This window comes from Myotis nattereri (assembly GCF_964212035.1).
Source record: "Myotis nattereri genome assembly, chromosome: X".
Lineage (NCBI taxonomy): Eukaryota > Metazoa > Chordata > Mammalia > Chiroptera > Vespertilionidae > Myotis > Myotis nattereri.
In genome coordinates, this window is record NC_138078.1 from 99307409 (window position 1) to 99335135 (window position 27727).

General features: G+C 37.5%; 1 protein-coding gene across 2 annotated transcripts in view; it reads left to right on the plus strand.

Moving 5' to 3' along the window:
- The window catches only part of COL4A5 (collagen type IV alpha 5 chain), a gene marked incomplete at both ends in the record, with an annotated part of 331327 nt that overhangs the window by 286892 nt on the left and 16708 nt on the right, over positions 1–27727 (plus strand). Inside the window, 4 exons of one of the 2 annotated variants that reach the window (XM_081115359.1) lie at positions 6500–6647; positions 10008–10080; positions 10216–10287; positions 11117–11245. In XM_081115359.1, coding sequence (XP_080971485.1) covers positions 6500–6647; positions 10008–10080; positions 10216–10287; positions 11117–11245 — 422 coding nt within the window. The remainder of the gene's footprint in view (positions 1–6499; positions 6648–10007; positions 10081–10215; positions 10288–11116; positions 11246–27727) is intronic. The other variant, XM_081115360.1, reaches the window with a different exon arrangement.

Consider the following 27727-nt stretch of genomic DNA (forward strand, 5'->3'; position numbering starts at 1 on the left):
TATTGGGGATGGTAGGAAATTCTGGCTTCTTATTAATTTAAAATTCATAAATGTTAAAGTTGTTTTTTAGGAAGCCAACTATCTCTATTTGAATTGATTCTCTAGTTTAGTATTCTGCCCCTAAAATTTTTATTTTTATAGAACCATATAATATTCTATCTGGAAGGGACCTAACTTTTACATTTGTCAAAAAGATATTATTCACCAGTCACTTGTTAGTGATGGGAAGACATATTTTATTCAAAACTATTGCAACAGGGGAGAGAGACTGTTAAAACTTACCTCAGCAGCCCTAGCTGGTTTGGCTCGGTGAATAGAGCATTGGCCTGCAGACCGAGGGGTCCCAAGTTTGATTCTAGTCAAGGGCACATGCCCAGGTTGTGGCTGGATCCCCAGTAGGGGGCATGCAGGAAGCAACCAATTAATCATTCTTTCTCATCATTGATGTTTATATTTCTCCCTCTCCCTCTCTGAAAATCAAGAAATATATATTTAAAACACACACACACACACACACACACACACACACACACACACACACACGCGCGCGCGCGCGCGCGCGCCTCAACAGGCCAAGGACAGGGGCAAGGATGAGGCCTAGTTGAGAAGAGGGCTCATAGAAGTTTAGTCAATCAAGTGGTCTTTGTTATATATGAGAAAACAGAGGTCCAAAGAGGTTAAGAAGCTTGCTTAAGGTCATAGCTGGGAATCTGACTTAGGGCTCCCAAGTGCTCAGTTTAGTCTCCATTCTACTAATAACACATATCATCCTTCCACAAAGGTAGTTGTATGGCATGATGCTTATGACCTGGTCTCTTTTTCTAGTTATAAACATAAGTGGTGGAGCAAAACTGCTCAGTCATTTTAGGAGACTTTGACATAGCAGACTGAACCCTGCCTCTACTTTCTTGTTTACTATTACTTCATGATCCCCATCAACCCCTACCAATTGGTTTGTTATTCCCAAATGGATGTCACCAAAATATTAAGGCAGGTGCCTGCTATTTAAATATCACCAAGATAAAGAGAAGACTAGGGTATACTTTGAAATAATTTTGAGTACTTCTCTGTCGACTTGCATAAAAATCTGCTGCCTTGATCACTTCCAAGCTTTACTATCAGCTAGAAGAAAATTGCTTTCTTGTGAAGCATTAGAATATTTTCAAAGAAAAAAAAGCAGCCTCATTACTTTAAAACTTATTTACCTAATGTACTATAAATTACATAGTTATTGTAACCTGGTATCTGCAATGTTCTGTTTGCAACAGTTGAATAATGCAACTTTAAATGGAGGCTGGATTTAAAATTTACCAATCAATTCACCAGTTTATCTTACTTATTATGAATTATTACAGTACTTCATTTTTTTTTTAAATTTGCTTTGTTTTTCAGTTAAGCTTTGTTAGGTCATTGATAAATAATGGATTGAGAGCCTCATGTAGAAAATTGATTTGGCATACAACTCATTAAAATGTTACCTTTTATGTATTAACATCTTAGAAGTTTTGCTATGATATGATCTGAAGTTTCCCTTGATATTTACTCAGACCAAAATACTATATATTTCAATGATATATTTTTCTAAGAGTTTTTGTTAATGGTTCTTCTATACCAAGCACATGTATAAAATGCCTTTACTCAAACTTTGAATTATCTTAGGCAGGTATTCTAACTTATTTAACTAATCGTTTAGCCAGACTTTGCTCAAAACATTGTCTTTCTGTGTATGGTGTATAAACCATTTAAACAAAATCTGGTTTTTAGCCTTCTGAATTTCAAATTATAAAGTGTTTTAAAAGTTTTATTTTTAAGCAGCAATGGTAACATGTTATATTTATATGTTATATTTATATAACATGTTACCATTTATATCGCATAATGTACTTTTACTATAAGCTCCTAGAGGGCAGAGTTTGGGTCTGGCTACTCTTTGTGTTCCCTGTAGCACCTTGCATATGGCAGATACCAGGTCGATATGTTAAAAATAGAATCTTTAAAACAACTCTGCAAGGGAGGTTAGGGCAGATATTACTATTTCCATGATGTGGATGAGAAGACAACTTAGAGAAATTAAATTGCCCCAAATCCCATCATTTAAGTGGCAGAGCCAAGAATAAATTACATGTCTTCTAATTCCTAGGATTCAGTGCTTTAGCACAATTTATTTTCCCTGCTTACCTCAGTGTCTATAAATCATAGCAGGACTTGTAAGAAAAGTAAATTGTTTATAGTCAATTAACATTAACCAAGAATGGTCCTATCTGTTGCCTTTTTTATCTTTTTATTTAATGATTCTTCTTTTAATAGTTAATAGCTTGATTTAATATGTCCATTGAATAATAATAAAGGAAATGTGGTATTTTCTATAGTTTTGAGTGGGATATTGCATGACAATATATTTAAAAGTATCTATTCACTGATGATCTTCACATATTTTAAAAATTTGACTCTTTATTTTCAAGTTCAATGGTGAGCAAATATATATTGGCTTTTTCTCTTAGAGTAACTTATAACAAATAATAATGCAAAGAAGAAAGCCTCTTGGTGAATTATGAAAAAAGATCAGAATGTGGCTCATCGAATGATTTTCAAAAAAGATAAACACAAGCATAGCTGGTAATGGCCATTGTATACAAGTGTTTTAATCTGTATATTTAGTTGCCTATGATCTTTGTATTTTAGTCTGATGAGGCCTTTAAATTAATTCTATCTCCTTGGGCCAATCTGAATATATCAAGAAATTTGCACCTTGTGTTTTACTAAAATTGCTGAAACCAAGATAAACATTTATCCAAAAGTATCCTTTTGTGAAAGGAGTGAAAAGTTATCAGTGAAATGGTACTATTTTGCTAACTTTAATGTTTTGAAATGCTAACTTTTAGAAATCCACAGTAGCAGTGTTAACATTATGTTTTCAGTAGAATTTTCTATTTTGGGGATTAATAAAAACTAGCATCTTATTTCCTTGAATAATCTCTATTTGAAAATGTCTGGATCTCTATACTCCAGTATGGTTCTGTTTGTATACTGAATACACTGTGGAAATAATAACTGCTGGCAAAGAGGAGTATTGTTTGACTTGTGCTATAATGTGAACCACTTCTAACTCAATCTTATTTTGTACTGTGTGATGTCTGATACTGCTAACATCGATCTTTGGGCTTTGGTGAACTCTCATCTTCCCAGGTTTTCAAGGTTAGACTCTTCACTGGCCAATGCTTTTTTTTTAATGCTTTGCATGTATGATAAGAAAAATTCACTTTTTTTTGCTGTAATTCAAAAGTCATTGAAGATTGCTATTATGCTCTAACACTACCTGCTATGGTATTTAACATTTTGATGAAGGTAATGTGACTTGTTTATAGTCAAGTTTCAAATGACTTTAGGTCTTTGTGGTTTCAAGTATTTATATTTATAAAAGGCAATCTGTACATAAAACATGTTTAATTTTAAATGGAAATACACTTATTTTTATCTTTAAGACTACATTAAGATATTTAGGGAAGCAGCCCATTTGTAATCTCTGTACATTGATTTTATTTTCTTAATTTTTTGTTGCCTGAGATTGACCCGTGTTTTCATTACTATTTACAGTAAGAGGAGAGGGAAACTGTTGATTGCTGTTAAAAATAAAATGTATATGCCCCTTGTGTCATTAGCAAATCATTAAATTAAATTAAATTTGAGGGACTCTAGAGCAACAGGTCTGAATTAGTAGCAAATAAATTTCCCAACATTTAGTTTTAATTGCAAAAAGAGCATTGCCCATAATAAGTATAGTCCTTTTCAAATGATAACAATGTTCTGATTACTTTTCAGACTGGAGAAGAAGGTCATAAAAGACTCATTTTTCCCTATCTTAATCTTACCTTGTCGTTGTTAGACTGATTCGCAAATTGTTTATTTTTATCTTAATAAAAACTAATTTTATACCTGATTTCTAGACCAAACTATATATTATAGATGAAAACAATTTTGCTTAGAAAGTCCTATGTAGGGAGTTTAGACTCAATGGTTGTTTATGTTTGTTTGTTTAAGTGTAAAGCACTCTAACCCTTTCTTTATGTTTGGAAAGGGAATTTCTGAGTGTGTCTGTCTGGTTGCCTAGCTAGGGTGACTATATGATTTAAAATGTTAAAAGATAAAACAATTATTGTATTGTTGTGGACCTTTTTCCTATCTCATGTACCAGATAGTGTTATAGTGTGAAAACACATAGAAATAGCTGAATGATTTAAAATGAGTTCATATTTTAAAGATATAATTATAGTAATAATAATAATAATTTTAAAAATTCTTACATAATTCTTACTCTGTGCCAGGCACTGTGTTAAGTAATTTATATGTATTATCTTATTTAATCCTTGGAACATCATGATAAAGTATGCTGTTCCTACTATAAAATAAGAATTTCCATTTTTTTTAATTAAATTTATTGGGGTGACGTTGGTTAATAAGAATATATAGGTTTCAACTATACATTTCTATGCTACATGGTCTCCATATAACATTGTGTGCTCACCACCCAAAGTCAAATCATCTTCTGTAACCATATATTTGGCCCCCTTTACCCTTTACACCCTCCACTCCCTTCCCTCTGGTAATCAGCATAGTGTTGTCTGTGTCTATGAGTTTCAGTTTTGTATCTCACATATGAGTGAAATCATATGGTTCTTAAATTTTTCTGACTAACTTACTTTGCTTAGCTTAATATTTTCAAGGTTCATCCATAAAGAAGATTTGATACATATATATAAAATAATTTCCATTTTAAATAAAATTATGGCCAAGGAGATTAATAAACTCGTTAAGATCAAACAGCTAACGATTAATGGAGCTGGGATTCAAACCCAGCAATCTAGCTTCAAAGTCCAGCATTTTTAATCTAGATGCCATGCTGCCTTGTTAGCATGTAGCCATTGATTCTGGGTCTTAAGAGTATAGGAAAGAGAAGTAAGGTCCAAATTTTATTTCCAATAAAAAAATGACCCGTTTTAAAAGATGACAACTAGATTTATGTGGTTTATCACTTAGTAGTGTATACATATGTTGAATTACAATGTTGTACACCTGAAGCTTATGTAATATTGTATGCCAATTTTACCTCAATCAAAAGGATAACACTTTGTCCAAATGTAAGCATGTACATGATACTTCCTACATATCTTCATTTTTTTTGTTGAAACTAATGAAAAACTAAAATTACTAGAGGAGAGAGAAGGTAAAAGTGCTAACTACTGGCTGTTTATTATTTAGGACTTTATAATTATTTTCTTAATGCAGGACTACTTAATCTCAGCCACTGCTTAGCACTCTGCAAGCAAGTAACAGCTATTTCCCACTCTGTGATGAAAAATGTTTCTATTGATAACATCTCCTTGGTTGCTTTATTTAGAAAGGGAAGTTAAAACATAAAGAAAAGAGCTTAGCAAAATTCCATTTTTAATTATTTTATTTATTCACAAGAAATATGCAGCATTCTCATTTTTCTTCAGAAACATTTAAAATGTAAAGAATATGAAAACATTGTTAAAATAAATTGAAAGGTACTATGTTGATAATTAATTTCTGACACTTTAAAATATTCCCGTGTATTAAGCTTGTCACTAAAATGAAATTAAAAAGTTTGCTTAAATAACTATCTTAATTGCATAGTAATAAAAGTTGAATACAAGTAATTGCCTATGAGTAAAGCAATTTGATTTTAACCACATTGAGACAGGTAACTTGAATCCCTAATTGCCTTATGGCAGTGATTCTGAAAGAGTGGTTCAGAAGAACCAACAACTATAGCTATAGGGCACTTGTTTTTGTACAGGGAACTTGCTAGAATGCAAATTCTTGGACTCTTGCTAGAATCCAAAACTTTTGGGATGATCCCAGGAATCTGTTTTAACAATCCTTCCTAGAGATTCTGATGCATGTTTCAATTTGTGAACAGTGCCCCATGTGGTGTCTGTTTCCTTTGACTTAAATCAAGCAAGAATTACAGAAGTAATTTTATTATAATGTTCTGAGTTCTTTCTTTAGATATGAGTGTACCGTATTTAATGTATAATAAAATGCAAATTAAAACTGTCTGCAAACCAGTGTTAATAATAAAAATAGCCTGGCCCAATTTACATTAGAGAGTCAGCATAAGCCTATATATTTTAATACTAGAGGCCCAGCATGAACAAAATCCTGTGCTAGTAGCTCGCTTCAGCTTGCCTCAACTGGCTGCCCTGCCCATTGCCACTAGTGGCTCGCGGCCCCGCCTTCCGCTGCTCATAGCTCTCTTCCACTCTTGGTCCTCCACCACTTGTAGCTCTCCGCCGCTAGTAGCTCACACCCCGCCCTACCCGCCGCAAGAGCCTCTGCTGGTTTTGTCGTTATGGTGTTATGGCCATGGGCCTTTTTTAATATAGATAGTCTGGATTTTATCTGCAAACTAATACGATTTAGATGGCTGATGTTTTAAAAGCCTAACTTTTATACTATGCTGACATGTGATCATTGTTGTGAATTATCAAGGTCTACCAGGTCCAGAAGGTCCCCCTGGTCTCCCTGGAAATGGGGGTATTAAAGGAGAGAGAGGAAACCCAGGTCAACCTGGGCAACCTGGTTTACCTGGTTTGAAAGGAGATCAAGGACCACCAGGGCTCCAGGTAAGAAATAAGAGTAGATATTTGATGAGAAAGGGATGTGAGTGGTTGCAATGATAATTCCAAGGTGCATTATTTTAATTAGCATTTACTGGTCAAGCCTCTATGCATGGTTCAGTGGTGAATTACAAAGAAAGAAAAAGGCATGTTGTTTTTTACTTTTATTTTTTATTTTTTTATTGCTTAAAGTATTACAAAGGATATTACATATGTGTCCTTTCCACCCCCCCCCCCCGCCCTTGACAATCCGCTGGCCTCCCCTACCCCCCAGTGTCTTATGTCCATTGGTTATGCTTATATGCATGCATACCAGTCCTTCGATTGATCTCTTGCCTCTCTCCCTCCTGCCCCCCAACCCTCCCCGGCCTTCCCGCTGCAGTTTGACAATCTGTTTGAGGCAGCTCTGCCTCTGTATCTATTATTGTTCAAAAGTTTATAATGGTCTCTATTATCCATGAAGGAGTGAGATCACGTGGTATTTTTCCTTCATTGACTGGCTTATATCTTCTTCCAACTAAAGGGACTTTGCCACCTAATAGATAAAGTGTTCTTCAAAAGATTCTTTACCTGGAGTCTTTGGTGTGTATAGTACTTACAAGTAGATTTAGGAAACCTGCATTTCAGTGAAAGCAAATTTATAAAAGGAGACATATATATTGGAGCATTGAATGTAGAGGATTACACTCAGAACAGTGAAAGCAAATTTATAAAAGGAGACATATATATTGGAGCATTGCATGTAGAAGATTACACTCATAGAGAAGTAATTATGGTGAGTTGGGGTATTTTAGACTATGAAATTAGGTGGTTTTAGGGTCAAATTTTCACTCCACTGCATACTTCTGCATGGTGTATATGGGAAAGGCAGATATATACTTTGAGTTTCTCTCCTTATCTGCAAAAAGAAGAGAGTAATAGCATATTCCCACATCCGTACTCATGTTTTCCACCTTGGTTTAAGTCAGTGGTTCTCAACCTTCCTAATGCTGCGACTCTTTAATACAGTTCCTCATGTTGTGGTGACCCCCAACCATAAAATTATTTTCGTTGCTACTTCATAACTGTAATTTTGCTACTGTTATGAATCATAATGTAAATATCTAATATGCAGGATGTATTTTCATTGTTACAAATTGAACATAATTAAAGCATAGTGATTAATCACAAAAACAATATGTAATTATATATGTGTTTTCTGATGGTCTTAGGCGACCCCTGTGAAAGGGTCGTTCGACCCCCAAAGGGGTCGTGACCCACAGGTTGGCGACCCACAGGTTGAGAACCACTGGTTTAAGTGATCCAAAAAGTCACTTGCTTTTTTATGGATCCTCAAAGTTTCAATTCATTCTGGAGGATTGTTGTCAGATTTGGCAGCCAACACAGTCTGGATTCTGTCTTTTAATTATGGAGCTGCTTTATATAGCAGGGGGAAAAAACATCTGTAGAAGTGACTTTTAAAGCTTTCCAATAACTAACCTATTTTTCTGATGGCATCACTATTTTCCTGTACACCTAGACTTAAAATTTTAGTTATCCCAATATTCATTCTCTATTCACTCTCTATTCACTTCTTACCGCATTCATTTACCATGTATTTCCAGTTCACATGTCATTATGCCTGATTCAAGACTGCCTCATACCAATATTTTATAAAGCTAGTATTGTCAAGTTCTATTCATTTTCTTTTGTGAAAATTAGTTCTTGCATTTGTACTTTTCTTAAGTTTTTATTTGGAAATAATGTGAAACATATAAAATGCAAGAATGGTAAAAACCTCCCATGAACCAACTGTTAATGTTTTTCCCCATTTACTTTCTGTATGTATGTTATATGTTGAGAATAAGTTGTATCTATCATGACCCTTTACCACTAAATACTTCAGGGCATACCATTTCTAAGATTAAAGAATTTTAATATAACCTCACTATAGTTATCAACTTTAGGAAATTAAATATCCATACAATGCTTATATTTCTACATTACATATTCCAATTGTGTCAAGTGATGAAGTAATGTCCTTTATAGCATTTTACCCTCCAATATAGGATCCAGACCAAATCATGCATTGCATTTAACTCTCATATCTCTTAATTATCCCTTAATCTCAAACAATTTCTGAACCTATTTTTTTCTTTCCTGATCTTGACATTTTTGGAGAAATATAGCCCCTTCTTATGTTTTTAAAAATAGAATTTTCCTTCTTTTGTTTGCTGTTTCTTCAAGTTTTGCATCCCCAGCTGGAATACTACATGAGTGGTTTTGTGTATTTCTCAGATATGGAGACTAAAGATGTTCATTTGATCCTCTTTGGTGATCTTAATTTTGATCACCTCATCAAGTTGTTATCTGGTTTCCCCAGTATATTGTTACAATTTTCTCCATTATGACTAATAAGCAAAATGACAGGAAGGCACACATTACGATCATGCAAGTACACTGCTCCTCTTCAAATCTCCCTGAGTTTTAATATCTATTTATGCTTTCCCCCTTAACCATCAAAAATGTGACAGTGGCAAATTATGATTTTCCAACCCTTAGCACTACACATATACTAGTCAGCCCTACTGTAAGGGAGACTTTGATTTCTTCAATTTGTCTATTTATTAGCAGTATGGGTTCATAAATTCTATTTTTTGAATGATTTACAATTTTTAAACTAATATTTCTTATTATGATGCTCAAATTCTCTTAGGTTTGGTAACCCCTGCAATCTGGATCTTATGGCTTTCTGACATACATGTCCCTCCTTTTTTTAACCATTTTCTTACATTTTAGCATAGTACAATGTTCCAGGCTTGCCTCTTTTTTATTTCTACTAATAATGGCTTTATTATCTCTTACTTATTTTTCCTTTAGGTTCATTCTAGTGTTATTTTCAACTCTTCTCCTCCCCATAGTTTTATTGGCCCTCAAAACCAATTAATTAATAGGCCCTACTATATTTTTTGCTAAGTCTTTCAAATGTCATCATTTTTGCACATGTGATTCTAATCTAAGCACTTATCACCTCAAGGCTACACTAAAGAAAGTAGCGTCTTTGCTAATGATAATAAAATAATAACTATCATTTATTAAGCACATACCACATGCCAGGCAGTTTTCTAAGTACTTAATAGTAACTATCACCTTTAATCCTTACAGAAACCTCATAAAGTAGATATTTTTCTTTATAAGTGAGAAAACTATGAATTGAAAATGTTAAATAGTCCACTCAAGGTCACACAAGCTAAAAAGAGGCAAAATTGTGATTTGTATTCTGGAAGTTTGACTCTACAGCAAGTACTATAAATCATTCTGCAATACCACCTATATCCTCGCTAGCTCCCCATAGTTTCCCTACAATTAATTATTCTATTTATTCAGGGTAATCCTGGCCGGCCAGGTCTCAATGGAATGAAAGGAGATCCGGGTCTCCCTGGTGTTCCAGGATTTCCAGGTACTTGAAGGGATGTTTTAAGGTTCCCCCTTTACATTAAACACATATGGGACAAGATACCCATTTTATAACTTGGCTGGGTAAAGACTGTGGTCCTGGTGCTTTGTTGTGCAATTGTATGTACCTTCCTTGCAGGTATGAAAGGACCCAGTGGAGTACCTGGTTCAGCTGGCCCTGAGGGGGATCCAGGACTTATTGGCCCCCCAGGTAAGACTTATTCTTATAACTAGTTATAGCTGGGACTTAAATACATTGAAGGATTTGAAAGTTTGCATTCCTTCTTTCAAGCAAACTTTCAGAGTCTCAGACCCCAAGAACTGAGATGAAATAGACAGGACATCCCTCTAGTTACACTATACTCTCAAGCTCTCTATTTTATTGATATAATATTGAGAGCAGACTTTTTTATGTTTGAAATAGATGCAGGAACAGCAAGAATGCTTCACTTAGATTTTTTATTGCCTATTACACAAAATTTATCATATTCAATTGAACAGACCACAAAAGCAAGTCACATAGGTATGTTTTAATATGGAAATTGGATGTGTGTTTTTTTGTTTTGTTTTGTTTTGTTTTGCTGAGAGACTTATAGAGGATTCCTGTAAACTGTGAAATAGGGTACCTACTAAATTCTTTTATTGGTTCAGTGGGTCTCTTGAAAGTACAACAAATACGAATGGCAAATGATGTTATAATTAGAATGGACTTGTCAGGAAAGAGAATTGTGTTCCCCTAACACCAATGTTCACAAATTTGAAATGAATTAAACTTTTTAGTAATTGAGTCTCACTTCAAAGCTTGAAAATAGAGACAATGTGCCTAATTTTTTCATTGACTCTAATAAAATTATGTTTTTCCAGTATTGGCATATAGTGATAGTTTTCCCAAATATATTTCTGTTAAACATGGCAATATTCCCATATATGTAACTTGCTTCTTTCACACCAGTTATTATTTTGACCTTAGATCACATTGGCATCTATTCCATCTGACCTTTCTTTTTCCTACCTTTAAAGTTGTGTGTTTTGACTTTTAGGTCCCCCTGGATTACCTGGTCCTTCAGGACAGAGCATTATAATCAAAGGAGATGTTGGTCCACCAGGGGTCCCAGGCCCGCCTGGATTTAAAGGTCTATCAGGATTACCAGGACCTCAAGGATTACCAGGTACCTTTGAAGATCATCTTTTTAAGCCTTATCTATTTGAGAATATTTCCCTAATTCTTTCACTTGTCAGAGTTTGTTTCTGACTATAGGAATCTCAGAAACTGGTAGAATACTAGGCCACCACAGGTGCCATTTCCTTTTTATTAAAAAAATCAATTTCTCATGTGCTAACTTCTTTTATCCCCAGTTGAATTTCTTGTAGCTCCTTCAGTGGTCGGCAAACTCATTAGTCAACAGAGCCAAATATCAACAGTACAACGATTGAAATTTCTTTTGAGAGCCAAATTTTTTAAACTTAAACTATATAGGTAGGTATATTGTTATTAACTTAATTAGGGTACTCCTAAGGCTTAGGAAGAGCCACACTCAAGGGGCCAAAGAGCCGCATGTGGCTCGCGAGCCACAGTTTGCCAACCACAGCCTAGGTAATCTAATTTGAATGATTAGTTTAGTGTTGTTTAAAACACTGTAATGAAATTTGTTAGGGTCGCCGAAGGAGGAACACACGAGGCCAAAAGGGATAAAGAATTATGAATTTATTAGGTCACCTGGAAACACAGATGGCCTGAACCCAAAAATGGTGCCAGCTCCCGAAGACGGGGGGAATCAGAGGTATTTAAAGGACTCTAGGTAGGCTTTTTCTGGGCAGAGAATTCTCTGTGCAGGTCTGTAGTCTAAGAAAGTCCGGAGGGTAGAACTAATGGTCTTAGCAAGTGGGATGTGGTCTAAGCAAGTGGAATGCCCATTGTGAAGAGGCCTAAAGGTCAGTTCCCAGGGGAAGGGATATCTATTCAATTATTTTATCAGACCTAACATTCCAGCCTTTTTGCTTTATGGAATAGGGATGAAGGCCATATCTTCTGTATTTACCTCCTGCTGAGGGGGGATGTCAAGATCACAGGGGAATGGACTTTGATAGTAGTCGGCTGGACGAGGGGTCACAGCAGCATGATTTCCCCAAGAGACTGGTTGGTGAAGGCTTGAAAACTGTCCTGTTGAGTGACTTGGGAGTTAAAAGCTGGTCCTGAGGCTGCCACAGCGTCACTTGTCTGGTTTTGCTGCTTTTCTGGACTTGGAGCTAAAATACTGGGGCCTACATGTTATCTTTAGGGAGGAAAAGATGGAGGTCTGTTACCTGACTAGTGATATGAAAGGGGAGGATAGGTTATCCTGGGGGTGAGGTTCTTATTTTTGCCAGTTTTGCCCCTTGCTAGGCATCCAGAGCTTTCTTGTAGGTCCTTAGACAGGATTTCAAAATAGGATAGAGCAATGGTTAGGCCCCCATGCCAGTTCCAGCACCTGCTGAGATACCAGAGGTTATGAGGAGAGGGATTATCTGGACTGCCTTTTTGTGCCAGATATGATGGGTTATGGAAACAGGTAAAGATTGATTATTGAGGGCTACATCTACATTGGGTGAGAGATGACAGTACAGGTTTCCGTCCAGTTAGTGGGGAGACAGATGTATGTGTTCTCCCCACAGAGGAAGAAAAATCCCTGATGGAGACAAGCTGAAAGGTATAAAGAGAAGAGGTGGACTAAAGGGTATGAGGTTCCTTTTCTCTGTTCCACGCTCAAAGCTGAGAGCGTAGTTGCCATGGCGCTACCAATAAGGGGTGACAGATGAGTGGTTGAGATTCTATTGCAGTGAAAGTGGGAGGAAACGCTAGAATGGGCTGTTATCCAAGGGGAAAGTAAAAGGGAAAGAAAGGAACAGTTGAATCCTGGACCTGGATGGTTGGATAAGAAGTTAAACAGACCAGCTGTAGGAAATAACCATTGGCTTCCAGGGAGACCTGTTGTCAACCTATTAGGAACTATGGCTGTTTGGTAGTTCTAGGTCAAGCATGTCAAACTCAAAGGCTAACACAGGCCAAATAAACAAGGTTTAAGTTTATGTGGGCCTCAAAAAAACAAAAACTTCAATTTTCATAGAAATGTAGGTTTATGTCCATAGAGACATGTTAACTACAAAGGGCTGAAATAAATGTTAACATAAAATAATAGAACAATTTAATAAAAAATTAATATTTTTTTCTTGAACATTAACTTAACAGACACTGAATAACTGCACATATTAATAAGCATAACACAAATAAACCTATTTTTCTTGTTCTCCAAAAGCGAAATATTTCCTGTTGCACACACCAAACAAGTCAGTCCAAGACTAATGATGTGGCAATCGGCTGCTAAAATATTCACTGCTAGTATTAGTGGAGAGAAATGATGCACCTGCGTGTAAGGGAAATTAATGCAACATGATTATAGTAATCAGTCATTAGCGAACGTTGTAGTTCGTTATTAATAATTATGTATAACAGGATATTGTAAAAATTAAGTTACAAATTTTTTATTAAAATGCTTCTTACATACCGTTATATTGGTTGGGCCCCAAAAATATTCATTGTGGGCCACATGCGGTCCATGGGCCACAAGTTTGACATGCTTGTTCAGGTTGACTGTGGTGTTGCAAGCTGATGAGGGGAGATGGCCTATTGTTATATTGCCCTGTGACCTTGTAAAGCATAAAGGGGCTTGGGTAACTAGTGGGGTATGTAGAGTGATAGGACCTGTGACCAGGAGGGAGGAAGAAGCTACCTTAGTAAGAGATAGAGCATAAGTATGGAAAAAAAGGGAGACTTGATTTGTCTGGACTGTAGGTCTGCCTTTTTGAGAAATATAGTTCCCTTTTCCTTTTATAAGCCAGAGTGATTTTTGCCTGATTCCATATCTTGATTTAGATAGGGATGGTGGTATATGCTGAAGAGGAGAGGGAAAGGCAGAGTCAGCAATCCCTGGCAAAGGTTGGATTGGTCTGGTTTAGGCGGGAATGGGTAAAATTAAGTGTTTGTTGGAGATGAGTGGAGGTGAGAAAGTTCCTTATGGGTGTAGGAGAGAAAGGTTGGAATAGGATGATGAGAAGGAGAGCTAATCCCCACTTCCAGGGTCAGGATTATCCCAAGGGGGGAAAGGGTATGTTCAGGATCTAGAAAGGAGGAAATCTCACCCCATGGGTAAGCGAAGTCCCTTTGGAGAAGGGAGTCCCATAAAAAGGTGAGAATCCTGATGCAAAGGGAAGGGGGGTAGTAGTTAAGACCTGGAGGATTTATATTGGGAGAGGAGTTGAGTTTTCAGAAAAGTCAGGGTTGGTAGGGTCAGTACATAGGGGGCATGTGAGTGAAGTCAATTTGCCTGTCTTGTCCAGGGATTTGGCCCCTGGACTGATGAGTGGGGAATAAAGGAGGTCTAATCTAACTTGTCCTTGGGGAGATACTGAGTAACAAGTAGAACAGGTTTTGGTGATATCTTTCAGTAGGGAGGCTAGGTTAGAACATGTGATGAGGGGTTTTAGGAGTTGTAAATGTATCCTATATGTAGGGAATTGTGAATAGCCTGTAAGATATCGCGGACCTGTCCCTGGGGAAGATATATTTTCCCCGAAATTTTAACCATGGATCTTCCTGAGGGGCCTCAAGTGCTAATAGGGACTGAAGTTCCTCTGGAGTATATTTGGGTGTTATACAAGGTATACCTAAGAGTTGGGGAGATGGTGGCTTCCTCTGAGCCATTGCCTTGGCCTCCTGGTCTGCTTTGTTATTTCCCTATATTACATGATCATTCTGGACAGCTTCAGTCTTTGGTGGCCAGTCCCAGGAGTTCTGGGAGCTCCAAACCAGATCCAGAGGGCAGCCTTACTGAACTGGCTGAGGTCCGACCTGGAGGGGTCAGACTACAGTCTGATTTCCAGTGGCCTTCCATTCTGCACTGTGGGCAGGGCCCAGGAGGGGGTCTCGGCTTTGAGCAGGACTTGGTCCAGTGTCCTTCCTTGTTGCATTTGAAGCATGGGTCCAGAGGAGGCTTAGCTCCTGACTTACCCTTGGTTGGAGGACCAGCACCTTCATTAGGGTTTATGAGAGCAGTGGCTAGGAGCTGGAAGGCCTCCTTCTGGGCCTCAGCCTTGGCCTGATCTTTCCTTTGTTTTTTTTTTTTGTTTTTTGTATTTGGGTCTCCTCATCTCTTTTATTAAAGACCTTAAAGGCCAGATTAATGAGGTCTTTTTGAGGGATTTGTGGACCTGTGTCTATTTTTCAAAGTTTGTGGCATATGTCAGGGGTTGATCCTAATATATAAAGAGCCAGGGTCTGTCACAACCTAAATATCCAGACGGATGACCTAACACCAAGCTAGGGTCCCGGCTGGTGTGGTAGAAGTCAGTCCTGGGTCCCGGCGGCATGGCAGGTGTCAGTCCTGGGTCCCGGCCACCCATGGTGCAGCTGTGGGAGGGAGCTGTGGGCCCCAGCTGTACGCAGTGCGGCAGCGGGAGGGAGCTGTGGAAATGGAGCCATGCTGCCATTGGACTGGCCTCTGTGTCCCTCCCCCCACCCGCAGGCTCTGGGGAACCAGAACCATGCTACCATCTGACTGGCCTCTTGGACCCTACCCCCAGCCCACAGGCCTGGGGAACCACAGCCAGGCTGTGATGGGACTGGACCCTACCCAAGGGGTCCCGGATTATGAGAGTGTGCAGGCTGGGCTGAGAGGACCCCCCCCCCCCACCTGAATGCACAAATTTTCGTGCACTGGGACTCTAGTTGGGATTTAAAATGGGTGTTCAGAAGAAGGGTTCCCTCTGGAGGTGGGGTCTAAGGTGGTAAATTTCTGTAAGGCCTCCATTATGTGGGAGAGGAAGATAGCTGGTTTTCATCAGTGCCCGGAATGATTTCATTGTTTGTCATAGGTGATCACCTTATGGGCAGCCTTTCTGAGTCCGGTAATGAGAAAGGTGATTATATGGCTACAGAGCCAGTGCCCTGGGGAAGTAATCTGATAGTCCCATCTCAGGTCAGTTCTAGGGACTGCATCAGTGCCAACAGGGTTTGCTGCCACATCCTATCTATGGAGGGCATTGGCATGGTCCTGAGCTGCTAGCCAAATGTACTCCTTCTCCTTTGGGGTGAGAGAGGAGGGCAGGATGACTTAGATGTCCTGCCAAATCAGGTCATAGGACTGGGTAATGTACTCAGTTCTTTAGTAAAGGTGGTCGGGTCCATGGGAAAAGGCCTGAGATGCCTCTTAATCTGTGTGAGGTTGGACATGGAAAATGGAATGTGTACCCAGGCAACACCCTCAGTTCCTGCTGCCTCCCTCGGGGGTAGAATGGGGAGGGAACAGAAGTGACTGTTGAGGAAAGCAGTCTTTGGGTGGCTATTTTTGTTTCTTGTTGTTTCTTTGTATTACCCCCTTTTTTATGTCTTCTCTTTTTTCTTGCATATCTCTAATTTCTTTCCTTTGATTCTATTCTTTTTGTGTCTCTTTTTATTGTTATTATTTTTTATCATTTTATTTTATTTTTATTTTTTCTCGTTTTACCTCTCCTATTTATATCTTAACTAGAGGCCCAGTGCACAACATTCGTGCACTGGAGGAGGGACCACAGCCTGGCCTGTACCCTCTCCTAGTCCCGGACCCCTTGGGGGGGGGTCCTTAGCACTGCCTCGGAATCTGGAGAGGCTCCCGCCACTATCACTGTGCACTCCAGCCATTAGACCCGGTTTCTGGCTGAGTGGTGCTCCCCCTGTAGGAGTGCACTGACCACCAGGGGGCAGCTCCTGCATTGAGCATCTGCCCCCTGGTGGTCAGTGCACATCATAGCAATTCTTGGTTCCACCGTTTGATCGATTTGTATATTACAGTTTTATTATATAGGACTAGGGGCCCAGTGCATGAATTCATGCACCTTGAAAGGAACTGTGGGCCGTGAGGCTGCAGTGGGCAAGTAGCATCTCTGGCACCTGCAGCAGGTGCAAGCGGGGTGGGCACGAGCAGCAGATGTGAGCACCAGGCCAGACCACGATGCACGGGAACAAAAAATGTTCAGTAACCACCAGAGGCTCGCCCTGATGACAGCAACCAGTGCCCCACCTTGGTCCGGTGCCCCTGATCACCTGCTCCACCATCCCACTACAACTGCTGCCCACCATGTTCCATGCTCTGCCACCTGCTGCCAATGCCCACCATGTTCCGCACGTGCCCCCTCGTGGTCAGTGCACATCATAGCGACCAGTTGTTTGGTTGTTCTCCTGTTCAGTCTATTTACATATTAGGGTTTTATATATATAGAGAGATATACCCATTATTACTATGTTTCAAATTCATTAACATTATTTCATTTATTTCTTGTTTCCTTTTCTTTTTTTTCTTTTTTTTGTTTTTGTTTAAAATATTACATATGTCTCCTTTTTTCCCAATTGACACCACCCCCGCAAGCCGCTCTCAACTCCAAGAGGAAGCCCCCCACTGCCCCAGTGTCTGTGTCCATTGGTTATGCTAATATGCATGCATAAAAGTCCTTTGGTAGATCTCTAACCCCCCATCCCATGCCCCTTGTCTCTGGATCTATTTTTATTCATCAGTTTATGTTGATCATTATATCCCACATATGAGAGAGACCATGTGATATTTATCTTTCTCTGGCAGGCTTATTTTGCTTAGCATAATGCTCTCCAGTTCCATCCATGCTGTTGCAAATGGTAAAAGTTCCTTCTTTTTTATAGCAGCATAATATTCCATTGTGAAGATGTACCACAGTTTTTTAATATACTCATCTGTTGATGGACATTTAGGCTGTTTCCAAATCTTAGCTATTATAAATTGTGCTGCTATGAACAAAGGGGTGCATATATCCTTTCTGATTGGTGTTTCCATTTTTTTGGGATATAGTCCTAGAAGTGGGGTTACTGGGACAAATGGGAGTTCCATTTTTAACTTTTTGAGGAAATTCTATACTGTTCTTCACAGTGGCTGAACCAGTCTGCATTCCCACAAGCGGTGCATGAAGGTTCCTTTTTCTTCACATCCTCACCAGCACTTCGTTATTTGTTGATTTGTTGATGATAGCCTTTCTGACAGGTGTGAGATGGTACTGCATTGTCATTTTGAATAGTGACTTTGAGCATGTTTTCATATGTCTCTCTGCCTTGTGTATGTCCTCTTTCAAAAAGTGTCTATTTAGGTCCATTTTTTTTATTGGATTCTTTATCTTCTATTTGTCAAGTTGCATGAGTTCCCTGTAAATATTGGAGATTAAACCCTTATTGATGATAACACTGGCAAATATGTTCTCCCATGCAGTGGGCTTTCTTGTTTTGTTGATGGTTTCTTTTGTTGTGCAGAAGCTTTTTATTTTGATGTAGTCCCATTTGTTTATTTTATCCTTAGTTTCTTTTGCTATAGGAGCTGTATCAGTAAAGATATTGCTACGAGATATATTGGATATTTTGCTGCCTATGGAGTCTTCTAAGGTTTTATGGTTTCCTGTCTTACTTTTAAGTCCTTTAGCCATTTTGAGTTTGTTTGTGTATATGGTGTAAGTTGGTGATCCAGTTTCATTTTTTTGCATGTATCTGACCAAATTTCTCAGCACCATTTATTGAAGAGACTGTCATGACTCCATTTTATGTGCTTGCCTCCTTTGCAAAATATTAATTGAGCATAATGCCTTGGGTGTATTTCTGGGTCTCTGTTCTGATCAATTGGTTTATATGTATGTTCTTGTGCCAGAACCAGGCAATTTTGAGAACAGTGGCTTTGTAATATAGCTTGATATCTCGTATTGTGATTCCTTTAACTTTGGTCTTCTTTCTCTGGATTGCAGTGGGTATTTGGGGTCTTTTTTTATTCCAGATGAATTTTTGGAGAGTTTGTTATAGGTCTGTGAAATATGCCATTGGTATTTTATGGGGAGTGCATTGTATCTATACATTGCTTTGGGTAGTATGGACATTTTAATGATGTTGATTCTATGAATCCATGAACACAGTATATTCTTCCATTTGTTTATGTCTTCTTCTATCTCTTATTTCAATGTCTTGTAGTTTTCAGATAACATCTCTCTTCCCTCCTTAGTTAAGTTTATTCCTTGGTATCTTAATTTTTTTGTTGCAATGGTAAATTGGATTTTTTTAGTTTTCTTTCTGTGAGTTCATTATTGGTGTATAAAAAAGCCATAGATTTTTGGGTGTTAAGTTTGTATCCTGCTACATTGCCAAATTCATTTATTAAGTCTAGCAGTTTTCCAATGGAGTCTTTGGAGTTTTCTATGTACAGTATCATGTCATCTGTGAATAAGGACAGTTATACTTCTTTTCCAATTTGGATGCCTGTTATTTCTTCTTCTTGTATGATCACTTTGGCTTACACTTCCAATACTATGTCAGACAGGATTAGTGAAAGTGGACATCCCTGTCTTGTTCCTGTTCTTAGGGGAAATGGTCTTAGTTTTTGCCCATTGAGTATGATGTTGGCTGTACGTTTGTCATATAAGGCTTTTATTATGTTGAGGTATGATCCCTCTATTCCCACTTTGCTGAGCGTTTTTATCAAGAAAGGTTGCTGGATTTTGTGAAATGTTTTTTTCTGCATCAATTGATATGATTATGTGATTTTTGTGTCTCAATTTGTTTATGTGATTTTTCACATTTATTGATTTGTGGATATGGTACCATCCTTGCATCCCCATAATAAATCCCACTTGGTCATGGTGTATGATCGTTCTAATGTAATGCTGGATCTGATTTGCTGGAATTTCGTTGAGAATTTTAGCATCAATATTCAGAGCCTCTGAAATAAATAAGCAAACGTGCAGGCCCAGCCAATGATGAAACGGATGGGCTGGCCTTTGTAGCCCCTGACTGCATACCTTGGAGTTTTTCCAGCCACTGGGTTGGATTGCTGTATTGGACTAAGCAACCGAAAGCAGGTTTGCTTTGAAGAACGAGGCTCTCAAAGAGTCCATGACTCTCTAAGAATGGACATTCACAGTCACGTTTGGCAGAAAGAGCTTTTCCCAAGTTTCACAGAGAGATAAAGTGACTGCTTGGCCATGTGAAGCACACACACAGAAACCCTGCTTTGCCAAGATGAGCTCTTTTCCACAGAGTTGGAACAGGATCCCGAGTCAGAGAACATTTTATATTTAATTCAAGATACACGCCAACCCTGGTGTCACTTTCACACCAACATTTTGAAACTAAACAGTTTATGTGAATGTACCTTAACACTCACAGTTTGATATTTTAATCTAGAGGTTCATTAATCTTGTTTATCCATTCAAAGAACCAGCTCTTGGTTTTATTGATATTTTGTATTGTTGTTTTGTTGTTGTTGTTTTTGTTTTGTTTTTTGGTCTCTGTGTCACTTATTTCCTCTCTGATCTTTATTATTTCTTCCTTCTGCTTACTCTGGGATTTTCTTGTTGGTCTCTTTCTAATTCTTTGAGATGGAGGGTTAGATAATTTAGAACTATTTTTTTTTTTTTTTAGGTAGGCCTGTAGAGCTATGAACTTCCCTCTAAAGACTGTTTTCACTGTGTCCCATAGGTTTTGGATTGTTTTCTTTTCATTGTCATTGGTTTCCAGGATAGTTTTTATTTCTTCTTTGATCTCTTTGGTAACCCACTTATTGTTTAATAGCATGCTATTTAGCCTCCAGGTGTTTTTTTTTTTTTCATTGTATTTATTGTAGTTGATTTCTAATTTTATGACATTGTGGTCTGAGAAGATGCTTGATAATATTTCTAATTGTTTGAATTTGGAGAGATTTTCCTCTGTCTTAGTATGTGGTCTATCTTTGAAAATGGCCCATGTGCACTTGAGAAGAATGTATATTCTGTAGCTTTGGGGTGAAATGTTCTGAAGATGTCAATTAAGTCCATCTGATGTAGTGAGTCATTTAGTATTGATGTTTCTTTGCTGATTTTTGTTTAGAAGATTTATCCAGTGGTGTCAATGGGGTATTAAAATCTCCTACTATGACTGTGTTGCTTTTTATCTCTCCCTTGATATCTTCCAGAAGTTTTTTTGTTTTTATGTATTTGGGTGCTCCTGTATTGGGTGTCTATATGTTTACCAGAGTTATATCCTCATATTGAATTGCTCCCTTTAGTATTGTAAGGTGGCCTTCCTTATAGATTCTTTTTTCTTCCTATACTAGTTATTTTAGCTTCCTTCTTGCTTCCATATTGACATTTTTTCCTGTTTTTCTTTCTCCCTTCTTCTTTAAAACCCCTCTAAATCTTTGATCTCATGTCTTTTAGTATTCTTTTCATTCTTTGCTTTATTTTTCTTTTTTATGCTTTCCTGTTTTTATTGCTTTACATAGCTTGATTTTTATGGTGTTTTTGTTTTGTTCCTGTTGTGTCTTGTTCTGTTCTGTCAGCACCTGCATAATACTGGCATGATAAGGTTATGGGTTAAGCCTCACTGTCAGTGAGTCAAAGGGGAGATCCCTCCTATGAAAGAGACATTAGCAATCAAGCCCCTATTACAACAGGAGAGCCCAAATAATGCATCCAAGGGACATTCCTAGAGCATCCAGCTCAGAATATCAAAGAAACTGCACCACTGGACCCCTTAACATATTTTCAACATAAGGCCATCTCACAAAGGCTAGGAGTCATAACAATTCTATCTAATACATGGAAACAAAAACAAAACGGGAGCTAAAATAGGGAGACAAAGAAAAACCCCCAAATGAAAGAAAGGGGGAACTCTCCAGACAAAGAACTAAATGAAATTTAGGCAAGCAACTTATAAGACATAGAGTTCAAAGTAATGGTTATAAATATGCTTAAGAAACTTAGTGCAAATTACAATGTACTTAGTGGGAACTACAGCAGCATGAAAAGGGAAATAGAAACCTAGAACCATACAAAAATGAAGAATAACATATCTGACATCAAGAATGAGAAGGAATTAAAATTAGATTGGATAAAGCAGATGATCCAATCAGCGATTTGAAGACAAGGTATAAAGCAATACCCAATTAGAGCAATAAAATAGAAAAATAATTAAAAAGCAGAAAGATGGCTTAAGGGAGCTCTGGGACAACTTGAAACATAACATCTGCCTCATAGGAATAACAGAAGGGGAAGAATGTGAGCAAGGAACAGAGAACATTTTTAAAGAAATAATGATATAAAACTTCCCCAACTTAGTGAAGGAAAAAGTCATACCAGTACAGGAGGCACAGAAAGTCCAATCAAAATGAACCCAAAAAGAACCACACCTGTCTAGACACATCATAATAAAAATGGCAAACGTTAGAGAAAAAGAAAGTATCTTAAAGGCAGCAAGAGACATAAAATTACCTGCAAAGGCGTTCCCACTAAAATGTCAGCTGACTTCTCAATAGAAACACTTCAGGTCAGAAAGCAGTGGCATAAAGTATTGAAAGTAATGAAAAACAAGGCCCTAAATCCAAGACTATTGTATCCATTCAGACTATCATTGAAAATTGAAGGCGAAATAAAAACCTTTCCAGACAAAAAAAGGTTAAAGTAGTACATTACCGCCAAAAAAGCAATGCAAGAAATCTTAAACACATTGCGGATGGGTCACGAGAATTCTCACTTCATATTACACAGTGTTTTACAAAGTATCATACTTTAAAAAGATATTAGCTTGTAATAACATGTAATACATAACTTCAAAATGCAATGGGTATTTAATTCTAAAGCGTGCCTTTAACATTTATGTAAAACATTTTTTGTACTCGTTCAATAGAAACTTATCTGGCCACTGGGTAAAGCTAGCAATAAAACTCCTGATCCACAATGTGTTAAAGGAATTTGATTTAAGAAGAGGAAGAAGAAGAGAGAAAGAGAAATCATAGGTATAATGAACATAAAAATGGCAATAAATAAATACCTATCAATAATAACCTTAAGTGTAAGTAGATTAAATGCTCCAGCCAAAAGACTAAAGGTGGCAGAATGGATAAGAAAATGTGACCCATATATAAGGTGTCTACAAAAGATACACCTCAGAGCAAAAAATGCACAGAGACTGAGAGAAAAGCGTTGGCAAAATATTCCATTCAAATAATAAAGAAAAAAAGCTGGAGTTGCAATACTTATATCTGACAAAATAGACTTCAAAATAAAGGCCATAACAAGAGACAAAGAAGGCAACTACATAACACTAAAGGAAATGATTCAATAAGAAAACATAACCCTTGTAAACATATATGCACCCAATATAGGAACATCAAAATATACATTTTTAAAAAAATTCTTGATAGACTTTAAGGGAGAGATCAACAGTAGGACTTATCCCGGGGATACAGTCATGGTAGGGGATATTAACATCCCACTGACATCACTGGATAGATCTTCCAGACCAAAAATCAACAAGGAAACAGAGGCCTTAAATGATACACTAAATCAGATGGATTCTAGCTGATATTTCCAAAATATTTCACCTCAAATCAACAGAATATACATAATTCTCAAGTGCACATGGAACATTCTCAAAGATAGACCAGATGTTAGGACACAAAATAAGTCTATACAAATTTGAGAAGATTGAAATCTTACCAACCTTCTTCTCAGATCACAGTTAGAAATTCATGAAATTATAAATTAACTACAATAAAAAACTCAAAATCACTCAAATATATGAAGGCTAAATAGCATGTTATTAAACAATGAATGGGTTACCAATGAGATCAAGCAAGAAATTAGGAACTGTCCTCACTTCGGCAGCACATATACTAAAATTGAAATAATAGAGAGATGATTAGCATGGCCCCTGCGCAAGGATGACATGCAACTTTGTGAAGTGTTTCATTTTTTTTTTTCTGGAGGAAATTGAAGTAGTCATCAAAAAGCTTCCAACAAACAAAAGCCTGGGGCCAGACAGCATCACAGGGGAGTTTTACTAAACATTCAAGGAAGAACTAAAACTTATCCTCCTCAGACTATTCCAAAAACTGCAAGAGGAAGGAACACTTCCGAGCTCATTTTTTGAAGCCAGCATTACCCTAATACTAAAGCCAGATAAAGACAACACAATGAAAGAGAATTACAGGCCAATATCCCTCATAAACATAGATGCCAAAATCCTCAACAAAATTCCAGCAAATCAGATCCAGCATTACATCAAAAAGATCATACACCATGAGCAAGTAGGACTTATCCTGGGGATGCAAGGATGGTACAATATCCGCAAATCAATAAATGTGATACATCAAATAAACAAATTGAGAGATAAAAATCACATAGTCATATCAATTGATGCAGAAAAAGCACTTCACAAAATCCAACACTATTTCTTGATAAAAACCCTCAGCAAAATGGGAAAAGAGGGATCATATCTCAACATAATAAAGCAGTAATACAAACCTACAGCCAACATCATACTCAATGGGTAAAAACTAAAACCATTTCACTTAAAAACAGGAATAAGACAAGAATGCGTACTTTCACCACTCCTGTTCTACATAGTACTGGAAGTGCTAGGCATAGCAATTAGAAAAGAAGAAGTTAGAGGTAATCCAAATTGGAAAAGAAAATTAAAACTGTCATTATTCACAGATGACGTGATACTATACATAGAAAACCCTAAAAGCTCCATCAGAAAATTATTAGGCTTAATAAATGAATTTGGCAATGTAGCAGGATACAAAATTAATGGCAAGAAATCTATGGCATTTTTATACACCAATAGTGAATTTACAGAAAGAGATTTAAAAAAAAAATCCATTTATCTTCACACCAAAAAAAAAATTAGATAAATAGGAATAAACTTAACTAAGGAGGTAAAAGAACCGTACTCAGAAAACTACAGGACAATGAAAAAAAGAGATAAAGGAAGACATACATGGATGGAAGAATAGACCATGTTCATGGATTGGTAGAATCAACATCATTAAAATGCCCATACTACCCAAAGCAATCTATAGATTCAATGCACTCCCCATTAAAATACCAATGGCATATTTCACAGACCTAGAATGAACTCTCCAAAAATTCATCTGAAATGAAAAAAAAAAGACCAGCATTACCTGGTCACTTAAAAACCATTTCACTTAAAAACTGTAGTTATAAATAGCTGCAGCAATCCTGAGAAAGAAGAATAAAGTAGTAGGGATCTGAATACCAGATATCAAGCTGTGTTACAAAGCCACTGTTGTCAAAACTGCCTGGTACCGTCACAAGAACAGACATATAGATCAGTGGAATAAAACAGAGAACCCAGAAATCGACCCAAACAACTATGCTCAATTAATATTTGACAAAGGAGGCAAAACATACAATGGAGACAAGATGGTCTATTCAATATATGGTATTGGGAAAATTGGACAGATACATGCAAAAAAAATGAAAATAGACCAGCAACTTACACCATACATAAAAATAAACTTAAAATGGATAAAGGACTTAAACATAATATAGGAAACCATAAAAATATTAGAGGCATCCACAGGCAGCAAAATCTCAGACATATGCCAAAGCAATATGCTCACCAGCACAGCTCCTAGGGCAATGGAAACTAAAGAGAAAATAAACAAATGGGACTACATCAAAATAAAAAGCTTCTGTACAGCAAGAGAAACCATCAAAAAACAACAAGAAAGCCCAGCGCATGGGAGAACATGTTTGCCAATGTTATCACCGATAAGGGTTTAATCTCCAACATTTACAGGGAACTCATACAACTTAACAGAAGGAAGATAAACAATCCAATAAAAAAGGCAACTAATATAAATAGATACTTTTAGAAAAAGGACATATGGAAGGCCAAGAGACATATAAAAACATGCTCAAAGTCACTAATCATCCAAGAGATACAAATAAAAATGACAATGCGGTACCATCTCACACCTGTCAGAATGGCTATCATCAACAAATCAACAAATGAAAAGTTCTGGTGAGAATGTGGAAAAAAGAGAACCCTCGTGCACTACTGTGGGAATGCAGAGTGGTGCAGCCACTGTGGAGAACAGTATGGAATTTCCTCAAAAAACTAAAAATGGAACTTCCATTTTACCAAGTGATCTCACTTCTAGAAATATATCCCAAGAAACTAGAAATGCCAATCAAAAAGGATATATGCACCCCTATGTTCATAGCAGCACAGTTCACCATAGCTAAGATTGGGAAACAGCCTAAGTTCCCATCAGCAGATGAGTAGATTAAAAATCAGTGGTACATCTACACAATGGAATACTATGCTGCTGTGAAAAGGAAGGAATTCTTATCATTTGCAACAGCATGGATGGAATTGGAGAACATTATGGTAAGTGAAATAAGCCAATAAGAGAAAGATAAATATCACATGATTTTACTCATTTGTGGAATATAATGAACAACATAAACTGATGAACAAAAACAGATCCAGAGACAGAGAAGCATCGATCAGACCATCAAACCTCAGAGGGAAGGGGAGGGTGGGGTAAGAGGGAGAGATCAACCAAAGGACTTGTATGTATGCATATAAGCCTAACAAATGGACACAGACACCAGGGTGGTGAGGGCATGATTGGGGGGTTCTGGGGTCAATGGGGGAATAAGGACACATCTAATTCCTTAATCAATAAAAAAAAAGAAATTAAAAACTTCTTGGAAATCAACACACAACTACCAAAAACCGATGGGAGACAGTAAAAGCAGTCCTGAGAGGGAAGTTCAAAGCCTTACAAGGCCTACTTAAGAAACAATAAAAGGCACTAACAAACTCTCTAACGCTATAACTAAATGAATTAGAAAGAGAATAGCAAGAAAAGCCCAGAGGAAGCAGAAGAAGGGAAATTATAAAGATCACAGAAGAAATCAATGACATAGAGTCTAAAAGAAAGTGCACTATGAAATATTAATGAATCCAAGAGGCACTATAACAATGGACACCACAGAAATGCAAGGACTATAAGCAAATATTATGAACAACTTTATACCCACAAATTGGACAACCTGGGCGAAATGGACAAATTCCTAGAAACATGTAATCTTCCAAAACTCAGTCGGGAAGAATCAGAAAACCTGAGTAGGCCAATAACAACTGATGAAATTAAAGCAATAATTAAAAAACTACCAGCAAGCAAAGGACCTAAATAGACACCTTTCAAAAGAGGACATTCAGAAAGCCAAGAGACATATGAAAACATGCTCAAAGTCACTAATCATCTGAGAGATGCAAATCAAAACAACAATGAGGTACCATCTCACACCTGTCAGACTGGCTATCATCAACAAATCAACAAACGACAAGTGCTGGAGAGGATGTGGAGAAAAAGGAACACTTGTGCACTGCTGGTGGGAGTGCAGACTGGTGCAGCCACTATGGAAGACAGTATGGAGTTTCCTCAAAAAACTTCAAATGGAACTCCCATTTGACCCTGTGATCCCACTTCTAGGAATATATCCCAAGAAACCAGAAACACCAATCAGAAAGGGTATATGCACCCCTATGTTCATAGCAGCACAATTCACCATAGCTAAGATCTGGAAACAGCCTAAGTGCCCATCAGTAGATGAATGGATTAGAAAACTGTGGTACATCTACACAATGGAATACTATGCTGCTCTAAAAAGGAAGGAACTCTTACCATTTGCAACGTCATGGATGGAACTGGAGAGCATTATGCTAAGTGAAATAAGCCAGTCAATGAAGGAAAAATACCACATGATCTCACTCATTCATGGAT